At 37.8% G+C, this 23,356-nt stretch overlaps 1 protein-coding gene across 1 annotated transcript in view; it reads left to right on the top strand.

Moving 5' to 3' along the window:
* The first annotated feature begins 2,484 nt into the window (after positions 1-2,484).
* TMX4 (thioredoxin related transmembrane protein 4) overlaps positions 2,485-23,356 on the top strand; it is a 42,991-nt gene continuing 22,119 nt past the window's right edge. The window contains exons 1-3 of the mRNA XM_044263432.1: positions 2,485-2,756; positions 14,704-14,819; positions 21,971-22,016. Of these exons, the coding sequence (XP_044119367.1) occupies positions 2,584-2,756; positions 14,704-14,819; positions 21,971-22,016 (335 nt within the window). The 5' untranslated portion in view covers positions 2,485-2,583. The remainder of the gene's footprint in view (positions 2,757-14,703; positions 14,820-21,970; positions 22,017-23,356) is intronic.

Raw genomic sequence — 23,356 nt, 5'->3', positions numbered from 1 at the left:
GAAAGAGAAGGGCACTGGTATACCTCTACCACATGTGATGCTTCGGTGAGAAACATGCAGATCTGGGAACAGAGGAAAAGGGGCCTTTGGCTTTTAACTCCCTCTTTAACCCCAGAGAAAAAGGGGAAGCAAGGCAGGACCTCTTGTCAACCTGACTTCAGGTCACATTCTCGAAGACTTTACCAGGGTTCCTGATGTGTTTGGGGAATGGGGAGTAGAGTTATTGTTTGTGGGAATGGCAGCATGGAAAGTGGGCAAAACTGAAGCTGGATTGTGAAGGGTTTTGTGTACCATGAAAAGCAAGTTTGACTTGAATCTAGGACAAATAGAGAGTCTTAGAAGCATTATAGCATGCTGTTGCCTCCAGATCATAAGACGAGCTTATTTAATCATACCATGTGCGAGGCATTGTATTTACCCCATTTACTCTTCACAGCCCTCTTATGCAGTGGGTTCTAGTACTACCTGCATTTAAACAAAACCTTGGTGTGAACTAGTTTTAGCCCCAAGTTACATAGGTAAGAAGTGTCAGGGCTCAAGATACTGATCATTGGATAGCAACTACCCCCTTACCTGGCTCTGTGCTATCACGCGGCTCTTTTGCTCCCATAAGTTCTTGCTATGTTCCTTCCTACTGACCTTACTCTGAAGGCCAGGAAATGCAATCTTTGAACACATATTTTGCCTTAGAAAGAGGAAGAGCCTTCAGCAATGGGTTTCCGTTGGGCCTCAGATACTCTCTCTTTTTAACTCGTCATTTTGCAAATTTTTCAGCATACACAAAAGTAGAGTAAAGTGAAAAATGAACTTAGCTTCAGCGCTGATCGACACTGTCACTTGTGTTTATCCATTCTCTTTGCACACCCCCCGCCCCCGCCAATTTTATTTTTGGAGTATTATCAAGTGAATTCTAGATACCATATTTTTAAACACATAAATATTTTACTATCCATAAGCCATAAAGATTTTTTTAAAAATATACTTATAAGACCATTTTAACACCCCAAAATTAAGTTATTTCTTTTTTTAATTTTTAATTTATTTTTATTTATATATTTAAATATTTTATTTATTTATTTGACAGAGAGAGATCACAAGTAGGCAGAGAGAGATGGAGAAGCAGGCTCCCTGTGGAGCAGATAACTGGATGCGGGCCTTGATCCATGACCTGAGCCGAAGGCAGAGGCTTAACCCACTGAGCCACCCAGGCACCCCATGGGTAATAGTTATTTCTTAATACAGAATCTGTTTTAAAGAATTTTTTCTACCAATCCCAAATCATATACAAAAGCTGCACCAAAAAGAATGATAGAATCCCTGTATTTCTTTTTATAAGCAAAATAAAATGTTTTCTATTGGTTTTATAGGATTGATTTATATGCAATACCAGTGATTCTTACTAACACTTATTACAAGGACATTTTCCATATTTACAATGATTTGTAAATGTGAGTCTTATATTTTTATAAGGGCTGGCTCCAGATAACATTGAGCTACTGCTAATTAACACCTAACTCAAGTAAGATCTCCTCTGGAGGCAAAATTAATCTTTCTCTCCTACAGGATTAAAGATTAATCTCATGTAAACAGCAATACTGTTAGTTTTATAACGGTCTTTGTTTTAAGCCCAGGACAGAAATCACACTTTTTCATCATGTGTTGACCATATTATCTAGTTTTATGCTTTGCACATCTCACAAATTTTTATAAAGCACACTCCTAATTGTATTTCAGCCATACAAACTCAGGATGTGTTGTTCTCAAGGTACAGATACATCTAATGCGTATCTGGAGAGAGATATGGAAATCATTTACGCTACTCTCATTTTAGATCGAGGGAACTGTAAGCCAAGAGAAGGGAGAGAGCCATTTAATTGTAACTGCCATTATTCTTTTATTCCCTGACTCGTTTTATGTTAGCACTCACATCTTACAAGTTTTTATAAAATTAAAATTATTTACAAATATGACAGAGTCTTGTTTCACGATTATCTCCAATTAGGCAGTGATACTTATTATATTCAGGGGCAGAGAGTATTTAAATTTTCCTCTTCGTTGTAGCAAGAGATGGCCAAGCATCTTTCTGTTTTCTCATTACACATAGCTTTACTTTGCAGTCCCTTATTACTTCCACTACCATGGAATAGGGGATGAATTTTTAAATTAGCGGCCGTGTTTCTCTTTAGAAATCCCCCACGCACGCCAACCCCCGTACTGGAGCCTGGGCACACGCGGTGCCCGTTCCAACTTAAGCAACATTGGGTCATCTGTTTATTTTCGGGGGGAGGAGGGGGGAAGGGCGTCAGAAAGAAAGAGCGGCCGTTGCCCACGCAACCGACACCCCGGGCAACGGCAAGGCGAGGCGGGAGGGGGCGTGGCCTCGGCGGGCCCGGGCGGATAAGAGGCGGCGCTGGCGGCCCGCCTCCGAAGCTGGGACTGTCGGTGCGGCCGGGCGGAGGCGGGGCGGCCCGGCACCACCTCCGACTACCTGGAAAGGCCGGGGCTGGCGGGCTAGCGAGGCCCCGGGCCCGCCGCTTCCTTTCCCCACGCCCCCTGCCGAGGACCGTCCCTCCGCGCCCCAACATGGCGGGCGGGCGCTGGGGTCCGCTGCTGACGGCGCTCCTGGTGGCCCGAGTCGCGGCGGCGGCGGAGGGCGGCCCCGAGCAGGCCGCGCTACCGGAGGAGCGGAGCTGGGTGCGGCCCATGACCGCCTCCAACTGGACGCTGGTGATGGAGGGCGAGTGGATGCTGAAATTGTGAGTGTGCCCGCCCGCCCCGCACGCCACACTGCCCTCGTGGGCGCCGCCCTCCCATTGCCGTGAGGGTGTCTGTGCATCCTGCACTGCCCGCTGGGCTCGACCACTGTTCGCCGGGCGACCTGCGGCGCCGGGGCCGGGCTGCTCACGCTGCGCATGCGCGCCGGGCCCTTCGCGGTGACAGCTGCGGGTGCCGAGCATCGCCTCCCTCTTCACCCCACCCCGCCCTATTAGCCACCAGCTTTGGGAGGGAAAGAGTTTGAGGGATGGGGTGGGCAAGCTTACCACGGGGAGGGGGGTAAGTGGGCAAAACCTGTGAAAAACTCGCGTCCTTTTGATATAGGCGGGTACATAGAGAAAGGGCTGCCATTCAATGACATTTACATATAGTATAAATAGGTAGCATGGGCTAGGCAAGGTATTTGTTGAATGAATAATTCCAGCACGGCGGAGGGCAGACCGGTGTGTGCGAAGTAGTTTGGTTTTCATTTTGAAGACCCCAGGATGTCAGTGTGGAAAATAAAACAGGAAGATGGGAGTGTTTTTGAAGATTTTAGAACAAGATTTCAAATAAATGTTGATAATGGTTATCATTTTCAGACGTAGAGATTCCTGGGTAGATATCTTAATTGTGCTAGTGTAATAAAAGGATCTTCCTAGGCTGCCCTTTTTGAACAATAGAACGTAATTGTATGCAGTGCCTTTGCTTGAAGGAGACGGGAAAAATACAGTTTTGAGTTAGGAACAGGCATGTAGCTTAAAATTAACTTCTAGGAACTAATTGATCATTTGGGGAAAAAGCGTTGAGGTAGACAAAGGGCAGATGTCTGAACAGGCTTCAGAGACCATCATGGTGGGCTTGCCGGGCAAAAATGAAGAACCTCTGGAGAAATGATCACTGAGAACTTAATCTCTATAGATTGTAGTTTCAGGTAATATACATACTTGATCACTACTGTTTGCTGATTTACCTTACCTTGAGGACACAGACACACAGAATTGGATCTTTCCTTTATTTGTCCAAGGCCAAATCTTGATTCTTTCAATTTAGATTGCAAACAGATGCCCGTGGAGTGAAAACCTCACTGTGAGATCAGGACCAAAAGTTGCAACTCCCTTAGCAGATTACATTGTTCAGAAAACACAATACCATGACCCTTCAAACATGCATATACCTTTTGATCACAAAGAAGGGGATATTTTAAGCCTCTGTGTAAAATGCCTTTGATATCATAATGAAAAAATGAAATGATTAAAGAGATCTGTAGTCTTGAAAGACTTATTAAGCTATTTAACCACTTTGGATAAAGATGAGGTCATTTTCCATTTAAGGGGGAAACTTCTAAGTAAGTGGAGCTTTATTCAACACTGTCCTGTTTGTAATAATTGTAACAATTTTCGACTGCATCTTGTCAGCTAGTACTACAGGAAGTTCTTTGTAGGTGCTTACACAATGGAGCTTTCTAGATGTCAATTTTCTGAATAAATCTGACTTCGTGTATGTGCATGATGAAGGTCAAAGCTGAAGGCCTCAACTCCTTTAGAGCTCCTTTTTGGAATAGCTATGATTTTTTTCTTTTTTTCTGTAAGTAAAAGAACTAAGCAAACTAAAGGAGAGTGTAAGCCACATTACGCTCATAAATAGCAACAACCAACACTTCCCGTGTTTGGCCATGTTGACTGTTCAGATTGTATTCTTCATAAATGTACAGGCCCAGACATGGTAACAAATTGCTGTAAACTTGCCATGTGTCCATTGCATAGAATACGTGTGGGCTGTGATACAAGATGAAACTTGTAACCCGGAAGTAAGCTGCCCTTGAGATCATTTTAGTGGAAGTTCCCTTTTCATCAAGTGCACTTCAGAATAGTTCAATATGAAAGGAGGCTGTAAAGGAAAAAAAAAATACTTAAACCATTATATCCAAATTTTTCTATCTACCAGAACCTAAGTCCTGAAGAAATATTGTGGCTCTTATCTGTTTGTAATTTGTACTACTCCGTCTCCTCCCTTTGACAAAAATCTAACACCTAAAAAACATAAAATTCATTATATTCTCTACCATGATAGGCCTGTATTTCTAAGAATTCACTCAAATAGCCAATAATTTGTCAGATTTTTTCTCCCTGATGTATATAACAGAAAAAAGCCAAATGTGTTAATGTTAGCTACCATGTCAATCCCTCTTTCAAGTGAACAGAGAGTGATCATAATAAACAGAGATTGTTAGAGGTCCACAGCTGATGCATTTAACTTTCCTACAGAAGCAAGTTAGGAGGCATTCTGGTAGTATTAAAATTTTGACATTACTTTGAATGATAGTTCTTTATTTGTTCATTTGCTTATATGCAACTTCTGGGAATTTTTTCTTTTATATCCCATTTCATACAAAGCTCCTATAGTACAATTCCTAGTTATATTGGGATTGATAATTTAACTTATTTTTAAGAACCTAGCAGCATTTTCTGCTTCTCTTGTAAAACCTAATTTGTATCTTCTTCATCTTTAAAACAGTTTTTTTGATAACTTGCAATTGAATTTTCAGTTTTTAAAAAAAGATTTATTTATTTTAGCGATAGAGAGGGAGAGAGTGTGTACATGGGGGGTCAGGGGCAGAGGGAGAGAATATTCGAGCAAACTCTCAGAGTGGGGACCTGAGATCATGACCTAAGTCCAAACCGAGAGTCAGTCGTTCAGCCAACTGAGGCACCCTGATGCCCCTAAATTTTCAGTTTTAAAAAAGTACTGCTCTGTTAAGGAGAAATATCAGGTAAAAATATATTTGTAGTAACTCACCATTTCAGTTCTGAAATCTTTGTTTTTAAAACCTGAAAAATTATTCCATTACTATTTACCTTTTCTTTACTGCTTATTGTATATTCATGTGTTTCTTGTCTTGTTTGCTTTTATACATTGTTTTATAATTTTATCCCTATTTCTGCCATGTCTCTAAAATTGCCTTGCTGTGCTTTTCTCATCTTAACCTCTGATGAAAAGTTTGCCCTTTCTCAGGGTTAGGAAAGGTTATATAATCTGTAAAATATCTTCTGATGTTTTCTTTATTTCCATTGTTTCATATTATCCTTCACTCAGTTACTTTGTAACCTTTTGCTATTTTAAACTTTTTTGGTTCCCATTGGATCAGTCCTTGAGAATACTACTTGTGTTCTTTTGACAAACAATAGTATACATTCTATATACTTTTCTAGTGGTGCCCCCCACCCCAAGGGAAAAAAGAAGCTATCCAAGCAGCTTTATTTTGAGCTGATTAATCTGGTATCCAGAGTCAAAGTACAGGGGTTACCTCTGTAAAGTGTATGGCTCTTTATAAAACACTACTTTTTTTACTTTTTTCTTTGGACAATCATGTTTAAACTTGGAAACAGTCACAGTGATGGAGGGAAGTCTCATTTATTTCCCTAGGACCTCTAGGTTTTAGTAATTTCCCTCAAAAATCCTTATTTCGGAAGAGAACATCTTCAACATCATCACCTTAGCTTGTCCCTGTCGAATAATTATCATATTTTGCAGTTTAGTAGATTATCTTGATGTGCTGATTGAATGTTTAAGAGGTAGTCATTAAATGCTTGTTATGTTTCAGGTTTAGAGTTAGGGATCTGGGAAGATGAAAATGAGCTACATTCTTTGATTTCAAGGGACTGTCAGTCTTCTGAGCTCTCAAGGAAATAAGTAGCAGATACAGCATTCATTTATTTAGCATATGTTTACTGAATGCTTTTTCTCTGTCAAGCATTCAGCAGTGGTTCTCATCAGGGCCCCACTGGCATCTTGGGTTCGACAGTTGTTTGATGTATGGGGGTGGCCTGCCCATTGCTGCCCCTGCCCATTACGTTCTAGGATTCACCAAAAAAAAAAAAAATTAGCAATCTCCATCCCCTATGCATATTTCCAAATGTCTCTGATTGAAAACCACTGCCCTGGCTACTGTTATGTGTATTTAAAAACATGCAAAAAAAAAAAAAAAAAAAAAAAGAAAGAAAGAAAAGAAAAGAAAAAGAAAGCAAAAAAAAAAAAAGCTCATAAGTGAATATATAAGTATTTGATTTCAGATTGTTTCCACAAAGGGTTATCCACATCACCTCCATGATCCTCATCATCTCAGTCACAGTAAACTGTTCCATTGCTCACATTACATGTCCTCTTGTTCATCAGTGCTTTCTCTCTCTCTCTTTTAAGATTTTATTCATTTATTTGACAGACTGAGATCACAGGTAGACAGAGAGGCAGGCAGAGAGAGAGGAAGGGAAGCAGGCTCCCTGCTGAGCAGAGAGCCCCGATGTGGGGCTCAGTCCCAGGACCCTGGAATCGTGATCTGAGCTGAAGGCAGAGGCTTTAACCCACTGAGCCACCCAGGCAGCCCTCATCAATGCTCTCTTATTTGATCATCCCAGCAGTCAGGTGCAGAATTCTTATTCTCATTCTCATTTACTAGAGGAGATTAAAACTCAAAAAGGTTAAAACTTTGGCCAAGGCCAGTAGTAAGTTGTTGGCAAGGCCAGAACTAGAATGCAGGCCTGAGCTTTGCAGTTCTTGATGCAAGTCTAGAGTAGCTGGGTAGTGAGGGAGCCTGGGTGATTCATGCTTAGACTGTCAGCTAGCCATCACCATGAGCCACCTGAAAGATAGCCTTTTCCCTGTGGGATTCAGAGGCCCACCCATAATTTTATCCTCTGTAGAATCTCTAAATAAAGAGCATCATTGCTATATTCTCATTCTTGACACTCTTCATCACTCAAACAGGTGCCCGTCTTCTGTGCATACCAACCACCTGGGAGAATTCTCAGTTTATCTTCTTTGTATCTAGCATGGCCTTTATCACAACTTATAATTTTAAATTAATTTATATGCTTCCACACTAGGTTTTTGTCTAATTTCTCTTCTAGACAATCAGCTTTTCAGTAGAGGACGAAAGTCTTTCTTCTTTCTATTTATCTCCAGAGCCTTCATAAGAAGTACTAAGTTTTCAATAAATACTTGGACTAAGTGAATGAATGAATAATAGACTAGTTGTTCCTTTAATAAAGAGCTTCCTCAAGCACAACACTGAAGGAAAACTTTATCTATCTATATTTTCATAGGAACTAAGGATAGTCATTATCATCTACCTTTTGTTCGTTAGTGTAATAAATATTTACTGTGGCCCAGGATCAGCCAAGTATTACTCTAGCTAAGTATGAGGCATCAATCACTGTCTTCTTGGAGTCTTCATTCTAGAGAAGGTAGTGAATTCTAATTCCTCTAGCAGGTATCATGGTTTTTGTAGAATTATCAAGTTTTATTTTTCCTCTATATGTGATGACAAAATGTCCTAGAAATGATCTTGTAAAGAAATAGAATCAAACATAAGCCTTCCAACTCTTGGATCATTAAGCTTGTCCATATTTTCTAGAGAAAGGAGTAACACTTGATGTAGATCATCAGTTGACATTTTGATTTAGTTTCATATATTAAGTCAGAGAAAGATGAACCTGGTGTACTTCTTTCATCTTCATTGTCACAGATTCTTTTGAGCACTTTGGTCAAAGTCAGTTCTAATTGAAAAACCTACCGTATCAGTCATTGTCCATCTCTGTTCTGCTACGATAAGAAAAGAGAACGTGTACTCTCTCCTGAAGAGAGTGTGTGAAATTTGAGCCAAGACAGAAGAAGAAAAATTGCCCATTATTGGGGAATAAAAATGTATTTTTAGTAAAATGTTATTTCTAGGATATGTTTTTAAGTAACTCCTTTCTTGTACACTTAATAGAATCTCACACCAAGTTCAGTTGGTTTATGCAACCAAAGTAATCAAAGGCTTTCAACCACCTTGCATATAGCAGAAACTCAGTGTAATATATACATAAATGTGAACATGGATGAAAAAACATGATTTTGAATTCTGTTTCCCAGAAGTGGTTAAAAACATTGGACTGATATCCAAGTTGATGTAATGTAACACTGTTTTAGCTATCTGGAATGTATTTCAATGTCTTTATGAAGCTTACTAACTACATACCACTGCCGCCTAAGAAAAGTTTAAATAGAAAAGATACTATTGTATAGTTTCCATGACTATAAAGGTTCTAATTCCTCTCAGAGGCTCTTAAATGAAAAAAGGATGAATTTGAATGTAAAAGACAAAGTTATGGCAGGTCAACTCCTTTATAGTTCCTAGAAGACTGATGTTATGAACTAGTTTTAAATAATATAAATGAAGACCATATGCAGTCCTTTCTGCTGATTTTTGTCATGGATACATAGATAAAAATTACATTTATATCTACATACATACACAGAGAGAGATAGAGTGTGCATGAGTACATGAAAGTCATGAGTTTCCTTTGTTTGTATTGCTTTGGCCCCTGAGGTATTTTCTTTTAGTAGGTTCTGAATTACTGTCTAAAACGCAGTTCTTTAAGTCCAAAAGAATACTAATCATTTAAAAAGCTGAAACAACAGTGGACCAATTCCCACACCAGAGACTCAGAACTGACTTATTTCTACCACCAAAAGAACACACTAAGTCAGTGAATGATGTTGGTGCACTCCAAAACAAATAGCTCTGATTAAATCTCAGAAATAATGACATTCATAGTCTCCAGTGGGTAGCAGCTACATAAAAATTGGAATATCTAAAGTGACCTCAATGGCATTTTTATATCTTGGGATATAAAAATGTCACCCAAATCCCAATTTTTATAATAGCCTGTCTAGAGATTAGGGACTGGGATTTTAAAAAATAAAAGATGAAATTTGCATGATTTAATAATTACTGATGAAGTCAATATGTCCCTGAGTTAAATGCAAAGGCACAGGCCTAGGGAAACAAAATAAAAATAATCTAGAGTTCATTTAATTGTACTGCAAGATTTCTTCCTTATTTTTGGTAAATTTCTTCCTTCTGTCTGGTTCTCTCTTTCTCCCTTTCCCTCCCCCACCCCTCTCTTTCTCTCTCTGTCAATACTGGATCTTATTTTCCTTGGAGGTTTTATCATATAACTACCTCCATCTGGGTTCTTGTTCTGTGTGGTCTTAGGTGACCTTAAGCAAGGTCCTTTATACCCGCCTTGTCTGTTTGACAGTGACATTGTAAGGTTCAGATGAGCTCTAATGCATCATCAAAGTATCTTGGAAACCAAGCAGCATATTACAAATGTAATTGGTATTAGTGATTGTTCTTACTATGTGCCTGCTTTATATAAATCATCTAATCTCCCAGTAACCTTCTAAGGTAGCTGCTGTTACTGTCCCATTTTGCAGTTGAGGAAGCTGAGGCATGGAGTGATTACTAACCTGACCAAAGTCACATGGATACTTGTGGTTGGTCTTGTTGAGTCCTTTGGCAGAACTCTTATTTAATACGCTGAAATGCCCATTGAAGTACTAAATAATAAAATGTTCTCTTTATCCCTAAAGTTTACCAACTGCTTGCCCCAGTATCATCTGCCTTACAGATACTTTTTTTTAAATATGTAAAAAATGATTTTTCTCAAAGACAGTTATTTTCTTTGAAGTTTGTTCATTTATTCAGCAAATATTTATGTACCAGGTATATACTTTGCCCTGGAAATGTTTAAAATCAGCCGTGGTCAAAGATGTCAGCAGATGGTTCCTGGTCCATATTTCTGGGGTTTCAGGGATTACACAGTGAGCTGTAATGAGAAGATTAATGACTTTTTATAATTATCTTGGAATTGGCTATACTAGACCCTTCTAGAGATGGATGAACAGTCCTTAGGATGAGCAATTGTGCTAAAGACTGGCAGCTTCTGGAGCCTGGCTGGAGAGAAAAATGCATGCCTTGCTTTGGGTAGTCCTTTCTCTCCTGGGCTGTGCCCAATCTCAATACTTGTCTTGAAATAAATGCAACCTCCCATCATGTTGACTTTTAACACCCCCCCTTTTCCCTTTCATAATGTGAAGGAGCAAAGTATTGCCCCATTTCAGAGATGGGTTTGTTGTTGTTTTTCAGGAAAGTTGGTTCGTATGCATCATTGCCTTGAGTGTTGCATAGCACCTCCATCCACGCTTCTGTTCAGGTCAAGGTGAAAGGGTTCGTGAATGATGACCTGATAGCACCTTTGAGCCTAAATCTTATAGAATTTGATCATTTAATGTTTTTTCCCCCTTTATTTCCTTTCCTAAGGCATTTTTTCCCTGTGTGTGTTTGTTTTATTCTTTTGGCAGACATTGTTTCCTGCCTCTTTTCCCCCCACCCCTTCCTTCTCTTAATATGGAAATGATAGATGCCACATTTTGTAAAAATAATTCAGGAATGGAAAAAAATGGAAAATAAATTGGGGGGAAATCAAAATTTTCACAATGTTGAGGCTGCCCATCCAGAACTTGTTGGATCTTTCCATTTAATCAAATTTTTAAGAAATATATTTGATCATTATGTTGTACCTAAAACTTATATAATGTTATAAGTCAGTTATACCATAGTTATACCTCAGTAAAACAATAAAAACTATTTATTAGGAAAATCTCATACATAAACAAAAATAAGAGTAGTGCAATGAACCCCCATCATCCATCATCCAGATTCAGTAGTTGTATCAACATATTGCCAATATTGGTTCATCCATGTCTCTTGCCCTCTATCCCTGGGTGGCATAATTTATGTACTATAAAATTCACCAATTGTAGATAAATTATTCAGTGATATCAAATTATTCAGTGATTCTTTTAAAAGAACCTATTGCATTTATTCCCTTGGCATTTTGACTTGAGTTGAGGATTTTTAAAAAAATATAATCTAAACAGATTTAAGCAGATCTTTAAAATTCCATGTCTAGTTGAAGGCATCCCGAAATATTATTCAAAATGTTTGGGGATATTTTTTCCTGGAGTATCCTGTTCTATTTTGTGAGCATTGATTAATTAATTTTATTTACTGCTTTTATTCTTCTGGGTATTGTTAAGCAAAACGGAATGTCTCTCCATTTGTATTCATGTATTTTTGTCACATTCTGTAAATGTTAATTTTCCTTTTAATTCTTTCCTATGTTAGTATTTTGACATGGATTTCTAGTGTATGTTATTGTTTGTTCACAATATTTTATATTAAGCGTAGCTCTACCAGCTTTTTAAGTCTCCGTGAGGCATATTTGATCCCAATTCCTTCTAATTTCAAATGATACTTTCCTTTCTGTGGAAGTTTCCTTGGACTACTGCAAATTACCACTAACTTAGTAGCTTTTAACAGTGGAAATTTATCCTCTCACAATTCTGGAGACCAAAATTCCAAAATCACCATGTTAGCAAGGTTGGCTCCCTCTGGAGGCTCTGGGAGAGCTTCTGTTCCAAGCCTCTCTTAGCTTCTGTGGCTGCCAGCAGTCCTTGGCATTCCTTGGCCTCTAGCTACAAACCACCCATCTCAGACTGCATCTCCACATGGCCTTCCTCCTGTGCTTCTGTGTCACACTTTGCTCTTCTTTCTTTTAGAAGAACCTACTCTAAATCCAGGAATAGCACATCAAGATATTTACTTTAATTATATGTGTAAATACCCTTATTCAGAATAAGATCATATGCGTGAATATGGGAGGTTAGGACTCTTTTTTAAGACACACTGTGTGATCCACTATCTTTTCTAAACAGCAGTTTTCTCTCAATTCCTATTTTAACATCTGCATATGACATCCTGGAACACATTAGAGCTTTATGGCCCATTTATGATGTTTTCTAGCATCATGGGAGGCAAAGAGAGGCCATTAGCATATTACCAGGAGGAAGCACAGCCTTCCAGTTTGCTTCCGTCTTATCCGTCCCTGATCCATTATCCACAGAGCTGCCAGATGACTTTTCCAAAAATGTAAATCTGATCATGAGTCTTAACTTTTTTTAGGGCGTCAGTCATGGAGCTTGGAATAAAGTCCTGACTCCTTATACAACATTTTTTAAAGGCTGTGAATGATGTTTTCATCCTGTCCTGTCAATATGTCTTCACACTTCCTGTTCTCTCTGCTTGGGTTAGAACATTCCTTGACCCCTCTCTGGCTATTACTCTTACTTTAGATCTTAGCACAGATGCTTCTTTCTCTGTGGGCTCTTCTGAGTTCACCCAGCTTCTGAGTGTTCCATAGCATCTGTTCCGCGTTCTCAGTTGTGGTATCTGCCTCTTTGATTGTCATTATCCCTGTGCTTACCTCTTTTCATCTATGGATGACTCCACAAAGAGGAAGGAGGCACCACATCTGTCTTGTTCACAGGGGTAACCTCAGTTTTTAACATGGTCCTTAGATCATGTTTATTGAATGAAAAAATAATCTAAAACAGTAGAGTTCTGGTTGAAGACCCAAGCACTTATTTATTTATTTTTAAAGATTTTATGTATTTATCTGCCAGAGAGAGAGAGAAAGAGAGAGAGAGCACACAAACAGGGAGAAGTAGGCTCACTGAGCCAGGAGACTGATGTAGGGCTTTTCCCAGGACCCTAGGATCATGACCCCAGCCCAAGGCAGACACTTAACCAACTGAGCCATCCAGGTGCCCCAGCCAAGTGTTTATTTCTAACCCTTCTATTTAAGAAAGAGTCTGTGGAGCAGGCTTAGCCTGTAGCTTCTACTTTCTCTGAATGGTTCAGAACTGCCACATATCTTTGGAAATGACATGCATTTTGGGGGACCCATTAGCAATACATCTTCAGGTCTCTACCCATCAGATCTCACTTCAATGAATCTGAAACTGGTTTGGCTAGTTTGAAGACATCCTTGTGAAAATTGGCCTCCTTTAGTGCATACTCAAAGCGGTTTCATCCTCCATCAAAAGCTGTCTGGAAAGTAGTAAAATTTGGGTCCATTGTAAGAATAACATTGAAGGGCAGAGGACATGAACAGACATTGCTGCAAAGAAGACATCCAGATGGCCAACAGACACATGAAAAATGCTCCACATCACTCGGCATCAGGGAAATACAAATCAAAACCACAATGAGATACCACCTCACACCAGTCAGAATGGCTAAAATTAACAAGTCAAGAAATGACAGATGCTGGCGAGGATGTGGAGAGAGGGGAACCCTCTTACACTATTGGTGGGAATGCATGCTGGTGCAACCACTCTGGAAAAGAGTGTGGAGGTTCCTCAAAAAACTGAAAATAGAGCTACCATATGACCCAGTGATTGCACTATTGGGTATATATCCTAATGATACAAACGTGCACCCGAATGTTTATAGCGGCAATGTCTACAATAGCCAAACTATGGAAAGAACCTAGATGTCCATCAACAGATGAATGGATAAAGAAGGTATGGTATATATACACAATGGAATACTGTGCAGCCCTCAAAAGAAATGAAATCTTGCCATTTGTGACAATGTGGATGGAACTAGAGGGTATTATGCTTAGCGAAATAAGTCAATCGGAGAAAGACAACCATCATATGACCTCCCTGATATGAGGAAGTGAAGATGCAATGTGAGGGGTTTGGGGGGTAGGAAAAGAAAAAATGGAAGAAGATGGGATTGGGAGGGAGACAAACCATAAAAAACTCAATCTCAAAAAACAGACTGAGGGTTGCTGGGGGGATGGGGGATGTGGTGGGGATATGAACATTGGGGGAGGGTGTGTGCCATGATGAGTGCTGTGAAATGTGTAAACCTGGTGATTCACAGACCTGTACCCCTGGGGATAAAAATACATTATATGTTTAATTAAAAAATTAAAAAGAATAACATTGAAGTAAAATATTTTATGTATTACAATAATTCATAAAAATCTTCTTAAACTTTTGTTGTTATATCACCAGGGAACTGATATTCGTTCTGTTGTGGGGGGAGTATTCTTCTGTTTGTTTCTGTATTAAGCAACTTCAGAAAAGCTTGCTTTTGTTCTTCCCTTTAGTTAAGAATTTATTTTTTAAATTTAAATGCTCTATTTCTCTACTTTGCTTTATAGATTTTTTTCATGTTTGTATTGACTAACAATTTTTCTTTTACAGTTATGCTCCTTGGTGTCCATCCTGCCAGCAGACTGATTCAGAATGGGAGACATTTGCAAAGAACGGTGAAATACTTCAGATCAGTGTAGGAAAAGTAGATGTCACTCAAGAACCAGGTACTGTACATGTTGAACATTAAATGCAAAAGTTTGTTACTTTTTAATTGAGTTTTTTCAAGTGTGTAGGAGAGTTGAAAGAGTAGGATACTGAGTACCCATGAACTGACCAGCTAGAGTCAACAGGTAGCATTTTGACATATCTGGATCTGTCTATGTATGTTTGTGTTTACATATATATGTGTGTGTGTGTATATACATATGTACATATATATGATATATATTTATATTGTTATTATTAATTTACTGAATCATTTGAAAATTAATTATAGACCCCATGATACTTTACCATCAATACTTCAACATATTAAAATCTTTCTCCATATTTCCCATTTTTTTTTTATAGTTTTTCGAACCGGGATCTAACCAAGGTTCACCAACTAAATTAAGTAGTTACATCTTTTCAATTAATTAATTAATTAATCTTTAAAATTTTTATTTATTTGACACAGAGAGACACAGTGAGAGAGGGAACACAAGCAGGGAGAGTGGGAGAGGGAGAAGCAGGCTTCCCGTTGAGTGCGGAGCCCAACACAGGGCTTGATCCCAGGACCCTGGCATCATGACCTGAGCTGAAAATAGACACTTAAGGACTGAGCCACCCAGGTGCCCCAGTTACATCTTTTCAGTTTCCCTCAATCTAGAAGATAGCCCCCCTCCTTTTTTTCATGGCATTATGACGTTGACACTCTGAAGAGAACAGACCAGGGATTTGCCTACATGTTTCTTTATGGTAACATTTAATTTATTCTATTTTGTTCAAGCTTGAATTTTGGTCAAAAGCATGATTTGGGTTAAAAATTAATGGCAAGAGTACTTTATAGGTGATCCTGTGGCTTAAATTGTATTCTCTCAGAACACACATTATCACCATTAATGCTTAACATTAACACCTTAATGTTAAGGTGATGGGGATAAACTTCTGTATTATAAAGAAAATACCCTATTTGTGATTAGGGAATAACCTTTGGGGTGATACTTTGGAGATTTAAATCCATTTTGATCTTATCTGAATCAAATATTTCATAATGGATTCCAGAATGGCGAATTTCTAATTCTGTTGTTCCATCTACATTTATTAGCTCTTAATGATACAATTTTTCAAAAGGAAAGGGAAATAAAAATTTTTAAATTCAGAAAAGATGCAATTTCTATTTGTAATTTAAAAATAACTGTGTAGGGACACCTGGGTGGTCAGTTAAGTGTCTGCCTTCCGCTCAGGTCATGATCCCAGGGTCCTGGGATTGAGTGCTGTATCAGACTCTGCTCAGTGGGGAGCCTGCTTCTCCGTCTGCTTGCTGCTCTCCCTGCTTGTGCATGCTCTCTTTCTCTGACAAATAAATAAAATCTTTGCAAAAATAACTGTGTATTACATACAAAATGAGAAGAAAAGTTGGGCTTTTATGATTCAAATTTCAACTTGGATTTTTTGAAACTTTATTAGTTATTTTTTCTTGTCTACATTCAATTTCTATCTCGTGTATCCCTATACAAGGGAAAAAGAAGGCATTGGAGGTGTAGCTATTACTTTTCTGTAATAACCGTGAGTGCAAAAACACACAAAGTAATGCATTACCAATTACTTGGACAATAAAATAGATGGTGTCTGTTAAATTGGATGTGTTGACAAACCCTTGGAGAGAGATTTCTGTTAAAGCCATTAGTCCTCAAGCCTCTGCCTTTCTAATCATTTGAATCAAAGCCACTTCTGCCCATCTGCTGTTTAGAGATAGACAATTATACTTATTAGTTCGTGGTTTGAGCTGTTAGAATGAGTTATTCTATTTGGATGTCAAGTCATTGCAATTATATTTTTGCTGTAAAGTTGTTTTTGTCTTTTAGTAGTTAAGTCCAACAAAATCAGGTGTAAGCCTTGGTAATTAGTAACCACCAAGCACATTTTATGATGAGTTTCTTAGAAATGCAGCTGGCCTATTCACGTTTCAGTCATTTGGTATACCTGCAGTGAACTCACAGCATGATTTGAATGAAAAGAATTAAACAATTAGCTTTGTGATGGATTCATAGATCTAAAGGCTAACTGAATACAGGCTTTCCATCTAAAATGTAGATTTACGGCTATTTTTTCCATTGTTAATGGATTGAGTGCTTTTTTTGATAATGTAGAAAGGAATTTATTATAATAAAATATTTTAAAAATGAATTTATCATTAACTCATGCTATTTATGCAAATGTAAACTATATATATTTGAAACTTTTATCAAAGAAGGAGGAAAAAATCTTTGGTCCAGTATTTTTTAGGAATAGTGAAGAAACAAAGTCCAGAAAAGAAAAAAATTGAAAGATAAGAGAAAGAAAAATGTACCAGGGAACTATATTTTGATATGCAAAAACACAATAGAAATGATTTAAGTTTAATACTTAAAAAGTGGGGATAGCTGCTAGCTTTTGTACTACCGTTATTAGCTATTTACTTAGGGCATGTTACTAGTTACTAGTTACTAGTTACTAGCTAGTTACTTTGGGCATGTTACTTAACCCCAGAGCTAGTGATGTACATTTGAAGATCATCCTTGTAGATGGTATTCGAAAGGAGGGGAGGAAGGAATTGAGAATTGTTTTGAGGATTGAAAACTGGGGCACTCTAACATTTTGAAGGAGAGATGTAGTTCCAGCAGCAGAAGAAGAGAGGCTGGTGAGGTAGGAAGGAGGTGGAGGGGTCTGGGTCCTGGAAGCCAAATGAAGAGAGGGCGTCTTATATGTATTAACTCACTGGCAAGTCTTTGGGGCAGCTTGTCCCTATTCTTGAAAGCTCTTTGGGTATTCACTTTTTACAAAATCTAGCATCCTGAATGAGCAGTGGGAAATAACTGAAATGATACTACTTTTCCTCAAATTGAGCACTTTCCTGGATATTTCTGTATACAGATTTCAGTTTGGTTATGGATCTCCATTACTATATTCTTTCATTAGGACTGCCTTGCCATGAGTGCTAGAAAGGCATAATTTCATGTCTTTTCCCTGCAAGTAAACTTTAAAAAGAAGTGAAAGCAAGAGTTTTTGAAGTGTTTCTGCGTAGTCTTTAGTTATGCTTGTAACTCTCCCATTGGCGTATCTCACAAGAGATTTTTTTAGGTATTTTGAACAGAAAATAAATTTTCAGAATTATAAAGATTAGGGATTACACTTTGTATTTTACAGCTGAGATGTAGACGTCAAGGAAAGGAAAGTCCTTAAGTTAGATTACATGGTGTTGCCTGCTTATTGCATCGACCAGGTGATATATCAGTTGTGTATTTTTTGAGAAATTAAATGTAATGAGCATGTATTTGAACCTTCTGTTCCATGCAGATGAGCTTAGCTGTCAAGGACAGGAAAACAGCAGCTGCTCCTAGAGCACACATGGGTGATGGCTAGTTCACTGGACCAGAGGTAAACCAGATTCCTACCATAGCCAGGAATAAACATTGTGTTTAAACCACTAATTAGTTGCAAAATCCAACTTAGTTTATTTACTGTGGTTCAGTTAGTGTTCATATTTTAATTTTATAATTGTAAAAATTAGCCTGACAACTTTTTTTTCAGTCTCAAAAGCTAAGGCTAGTTCTACTTTTTTTCACTGCTTTCCTTCTGCTACTTTTTTGGTGATAATAACTTATATTTAATTAAGCATTTACTTCAGCCTGTAGTTGTGTTAGGGACTTACATACATTTTAGTTTCATAACAACGCTAGGAAGAACTGTTTATATTACTCAGAAAACTGAGGCTCAGAGGGGTTAAGTAACATGCCCAAAGCAACACAGCTAATAATGGTAGAACAAAAGCTAGCAGCTATCCCCATTTTTTAAGTATTGAACTTAAATCATTTCTGTTGTGTTTTTATATATCAAAATATAGTTCCCTGGTAAATTTTTCTTTCTCTTATCTTTTAATTCTTTTCTTTCTTTTGCTTTACATGTTTAAGATAAGCTTGATTAAATTAAATTAAATTTAAATTAAATTTTGCCCTGCATTTTGGATTAATGCCCTTTTTATGTTGCAGTCCTCATTTTAAAGTAGAAGTTTCCCTTAAAGTAAAAAAGATATGCAGAAATGTTGGGAGACCTTGTGGTCAAACTTCATCTCTTTCAGTTGAAGTTTAAGTATGTACTTGTTTCTTCTACACTTGGTGAGGTTTCTTGCAGTGAATCATTATGCCAACCTTGACATGAGCTGCTGCCCTCTGTTGTAATCCTTTGCTGAGATCCATGCTTGCCTTTTTTTAGACCTTGACCTTAAAGCCCACAACCTCAGATGGTGCTTCTTTGTTCCAAGTTGGTAATGTTTTAACTTTTCAGGTAATGAGAGGCTCCTTTGATAGCAGCATCAGTATTAAAGGTTAGAACACATTTTTTGGAGCAGTGACATGAAACCCAAAGCTTTCTAACCTTTGTTAGCCTCTCAGAAATGACATTTATTTGAGGTGAATTTCCTAGGGTGTCAGATCTTCAAAGGACTTAGTGGTGTGTCATAGTCTAAGGGCTACTTTGGTTATTCTTGGTTTTGTTGTTGATTATCCTGAAGATATCCTTAGTGACAGTGTATCATTCAAATTGAACTCATATCTGCATTAGATGCTGCGATCTTATTATTAGTATTCTGCATGGGTTTTCATTAGAAGAAATAAACATAAATAAGTTTTGAGAATTATAATTTATTAATAATCTTTATTTTAAATGAACCTTAATTGATGGTCTTATAAATTGGTACAGTATTCATGGAAAAAAGCACAGCAATTCATATCAAGAGCCATAAAGTTCTCATACCCTTTATTCTAATAGTTTTGGCAATGAGCGTCCTTTTAGTCTGAACCAGAAAAGTAGACTATCAGAGACTATATATATATATATATATATATATCACTGTGTTTTCTTTCTTATTTCCTCTGTATTTATCTTTTCATGGGTACATTTATTTGTAAAAGTATGTTCTCCAAAATAATGTATGATTTCCAAAACACTTGACACTAAATTATTTTATTACATCCCACTTTATTCCAACTTTGAGCCAGAGCCTTAAAGAACATATTCAGTAGGCTGTATTTAGTACTTATTCTATGTCAAATACTGTGTCCTATGTGCTTTATAAATATAAAATCATTTAATACTAAAAATAGTGAGATAGAAATTATGATGCCCATTAATGAGAAAACTGATAGTTTAAATTTACTGACCAAGAACATATGAAGGATTTTTAATTTTTTTAAGATTTTATTTATTTATTTATTTATAGAGCTTGAGCAGGGAGAGGGGCAGAAGGAGATGGAGAAACTCCAGCAGACTCCACACTGAATGCATAGCCTGATGTGGGGCTCAGTCTCACAACCCTGAGATCACAACCTGAACCAAAACCAAGAGTCAGATGCTTAAATAACTACACCATCCAGGCGCCCCTGTGCCTTCCATTTTTGAAGTCCATTGTAAATAAAGCATAATTCCCTAGCACTGTGAGTGTCCTTTAAGATTTAGGGCAGTCATAAAAATCTGTAGCTAGGAAAAAAGTGGGATATGAAACTATCTGTAATTAGCAAAACATATAATAATTTTCAAGTCTTTAAGATTACCAGTACTCCTTTCTTGGCAATTTAGATTTGGAACTATACCAAAAGATGCCTTTTTTCCTTGATAGAACGGAATTCCAAGCCTGTTAGAGGTGAGAATGACCTGTAGACAGAGATGCTTATTCCAATCCTCAGCTGACTTCTCGGATCACTTTTGTTTCTGTTCCTGCCAGTACAACCTTTAAAAAAATGTACAATCATAAATATGTGAAGTTTATGTTTCTTTTTGTAGTATTGGCTATTACTGCCTTCAGAATACTGTGTTTGCTTTTAGGTGCCATACAGGTGTTTAAAGTTAATTGCTTGGCTATGAGAAAAAATAGAGAATGCTTCTTTGGGAAGACTCATCATCATCAATCAATAAATTATTTTGCTGAGTATAGATTTACTTTATAAAATGAGTATAAGCAAACATCCCTTGTTATTAAAAATATACCTTCAATATTGCAAACAGCAAGTCATCACAGAGATGTAAAATTTGAGCCACTTTATTTAACTAGGGATTGATTTTGTCTAGATTGTTCTTAAGTGGGAAAGGCAGAAATGATGAGAAATGTGAAAATGTTATCTCTGCATGTTTTCATGTGGGCCAGAAGGATCCTTTAGCTTTCCTTCTTTTTGCCAGAACTAAACTGACTCACTCTTGGTGCCCACATAAATATTATTTAGTTAATAGTAAAGAGCGGAGATCTGTTCTTTACTCCTGGTGTCATGCAGGTTTTTGTTGCATGCCCCTTTCCCTGATATCGTCCATCTCTGTTTCTGGTCATGATCATTTGATTAAATTCTCCCCCTCTGCCACTAGACTATAACTTCTGTAAAAACAAAGATTGCACGTCTTAACTTCTGTAAAAGCAAAAATTGCATTTTTGCTTTGTATGTCTTGAGCCATTGTCACAGTCCCTGGAACAAAGAAGTTGCTTAGTAAATATTTGATGAATGACTAAGGGTTTTATTTATCCTTATCTTCACATGTACCTATCATAGTCCTTTATATGTGGTTATTGTTCAGTAAAGGTTTGCTGAGACAAGTTGAAAAAAATCTGTTTAACATAGATAGACTTCCTTGACAGAAATTACAAATTTTATAAGTGTGAAAAGATTATACATGATCTTATTATTTCATACTCTTCATTCTTTTTAAACCTGTAACTGATCTAATCTCGCTTCAGAATGACTCAGGCAGACTTTCATATACGCATTTTACAGAAAGGTTAAGTAATGTATTTATGGCCACAAAGCTAGTAACTGGAGAATTTAATATTTAACCCAGATTGCATGACTCTACAACCTGTCCTTTCAGCCGCCATACTATTCTAAGCAATGCACAAACCAGAAAACTTTAGTGCAATACATAAAAAATAAGCAAATTATATGTCAGTAACCAGAAAGTGGTAGGTGAATAAAAATGGATATAAATACAATTTCTTTAAGTAAAAAGAAAAGAGATAAATATAATTAAATAAATGGAACAATTTTAATGTGGCCATGAAAACAAGCTCAAGGCTGCTTGTTCTTACAACGTAAATCAGGTGCTTGGGGTAGTCTGAATTTGACTTGTAACTTTTTTTTATTTATGCCTCTTGTAGGTTTGAGTGGCCGCTTCTTTGTCACTACTCTCCCAGCATTTTTTCAGTAAGTTTAAATAATTTTCTGATTAGAAACTTAAGAACATTAGAAGAAGTTCGAAAACAGTATCAGGAATTCTAAGTTGTTTTCCATAACCATTGCTTCTTCAGTTGAACATTTGAAGAGAGTGTGCACTGATGTGCAGTGAATGATAGCTGGTAGAAGAGAAGGGTACCTGGAGTACAGCAGGGGAAATCTACCTAATGTCAGACAGTGAGTCGGAGGGGTGGGGAGTGTCAAAGAAGAGTTCTCTGATAATACAAAAGGCAGGACTTGAGTTAAGCAGACAGAGTGGAGAAGCCCTTTCCAGATACAGGAGCTGTCATGGAGAAAGCTGGAAGAAAATGAGATACCTTCTGAGGACTGTAACTGGTTTTGGCCCATAGGATGCAGTTGGATCATCTTGGGTGATAAGGCTAGTGAGGCTCAAGTAGTGATGGGGGAAGAGAAAAGGGAAGATACTTAGGAGGTGGGATCACTGGGACATGTGACTACTTAGCAATAAGGAAGGAAGAGCCTGTGATGACTACCAATGGGCCATGTGGAACTCATAAAAGCTATTGAGGAGCCATTAGAATAAGATGAAGTTTGGAAGATAGAGGCCAGGATGGAGAAGAAAGTGAAGTGCCTGTTAATTCCAAGTGGAGAGGTTTAAGTAATAGTTTGATTTCAGGATCTCAAGTACAGAAGAAAGATCTCGACTGGAGAGATGTATTGGGGATTCCTCAGCATTGAGGTAGACAAACACTGCAATGTATCTAGGGAGAACATGCACAATAGGACTAGAAATGGGTCAAGGATAGAACCTGGGGTTGACCAACATTAGGACATCTGCAAAGGAAGACAAGGTAGTGAGGAACTGAGCGGGGATGGTAGGGGTAATAAGAAGCCAAGGGAGCTCATGTCATAAAAGCCAATGGAAAGGAGAAATGAAGAGATGTTTAGTAGTGGACAGTGCCGATGACAGACCAAGAAAAATGACAGAAAAGTGCTTTATAGATAAGGCATTGATGAGCCATTGGAGACCCCCAGTACTAGCAGTTTCTATGGAGTTGTAGAAGCAGAACCATCAATTACAAGAATGCTGAATGAGTAATACATGGGGAGAAAATGGCCAGTGCAGACCTTCCCTCAGGAAGCTGGATTGTGGTGAGAAAGTCAGAGAAAAACTGAGGGACCTGTGAGAATACAAGGTGTTTTGTTAATTGAGGCGGGGTGGTGGGGAGCTTGAATAACATAAACTTGGAAAGCTGGATACAAGTTTTTAAAGCTTGATAACAATTGCTCTTTTGCCATTGTAAGAGAAAAATTGAAATAATTGATAGCAAAAATAATAAAAAGTAACT

Source organism: Neovison vison, chromosome 8, assembly GCF_020171115.1.
Source record: "Neovison vison isolate M4711 chromosome 8, ASM_NN_V1, whole genome shotgun sequence".
Taxonomy (NCBI): Eukaryota; Metazoa; Chordata; class Mammalia; order Carnivora; family Mustelidae; genus Neogale; species Neogale vison.
Note: the sequence above shows the minus strand (reverse complement) of the source record. Positions and strands in the feature narration are given on the sequence as shown.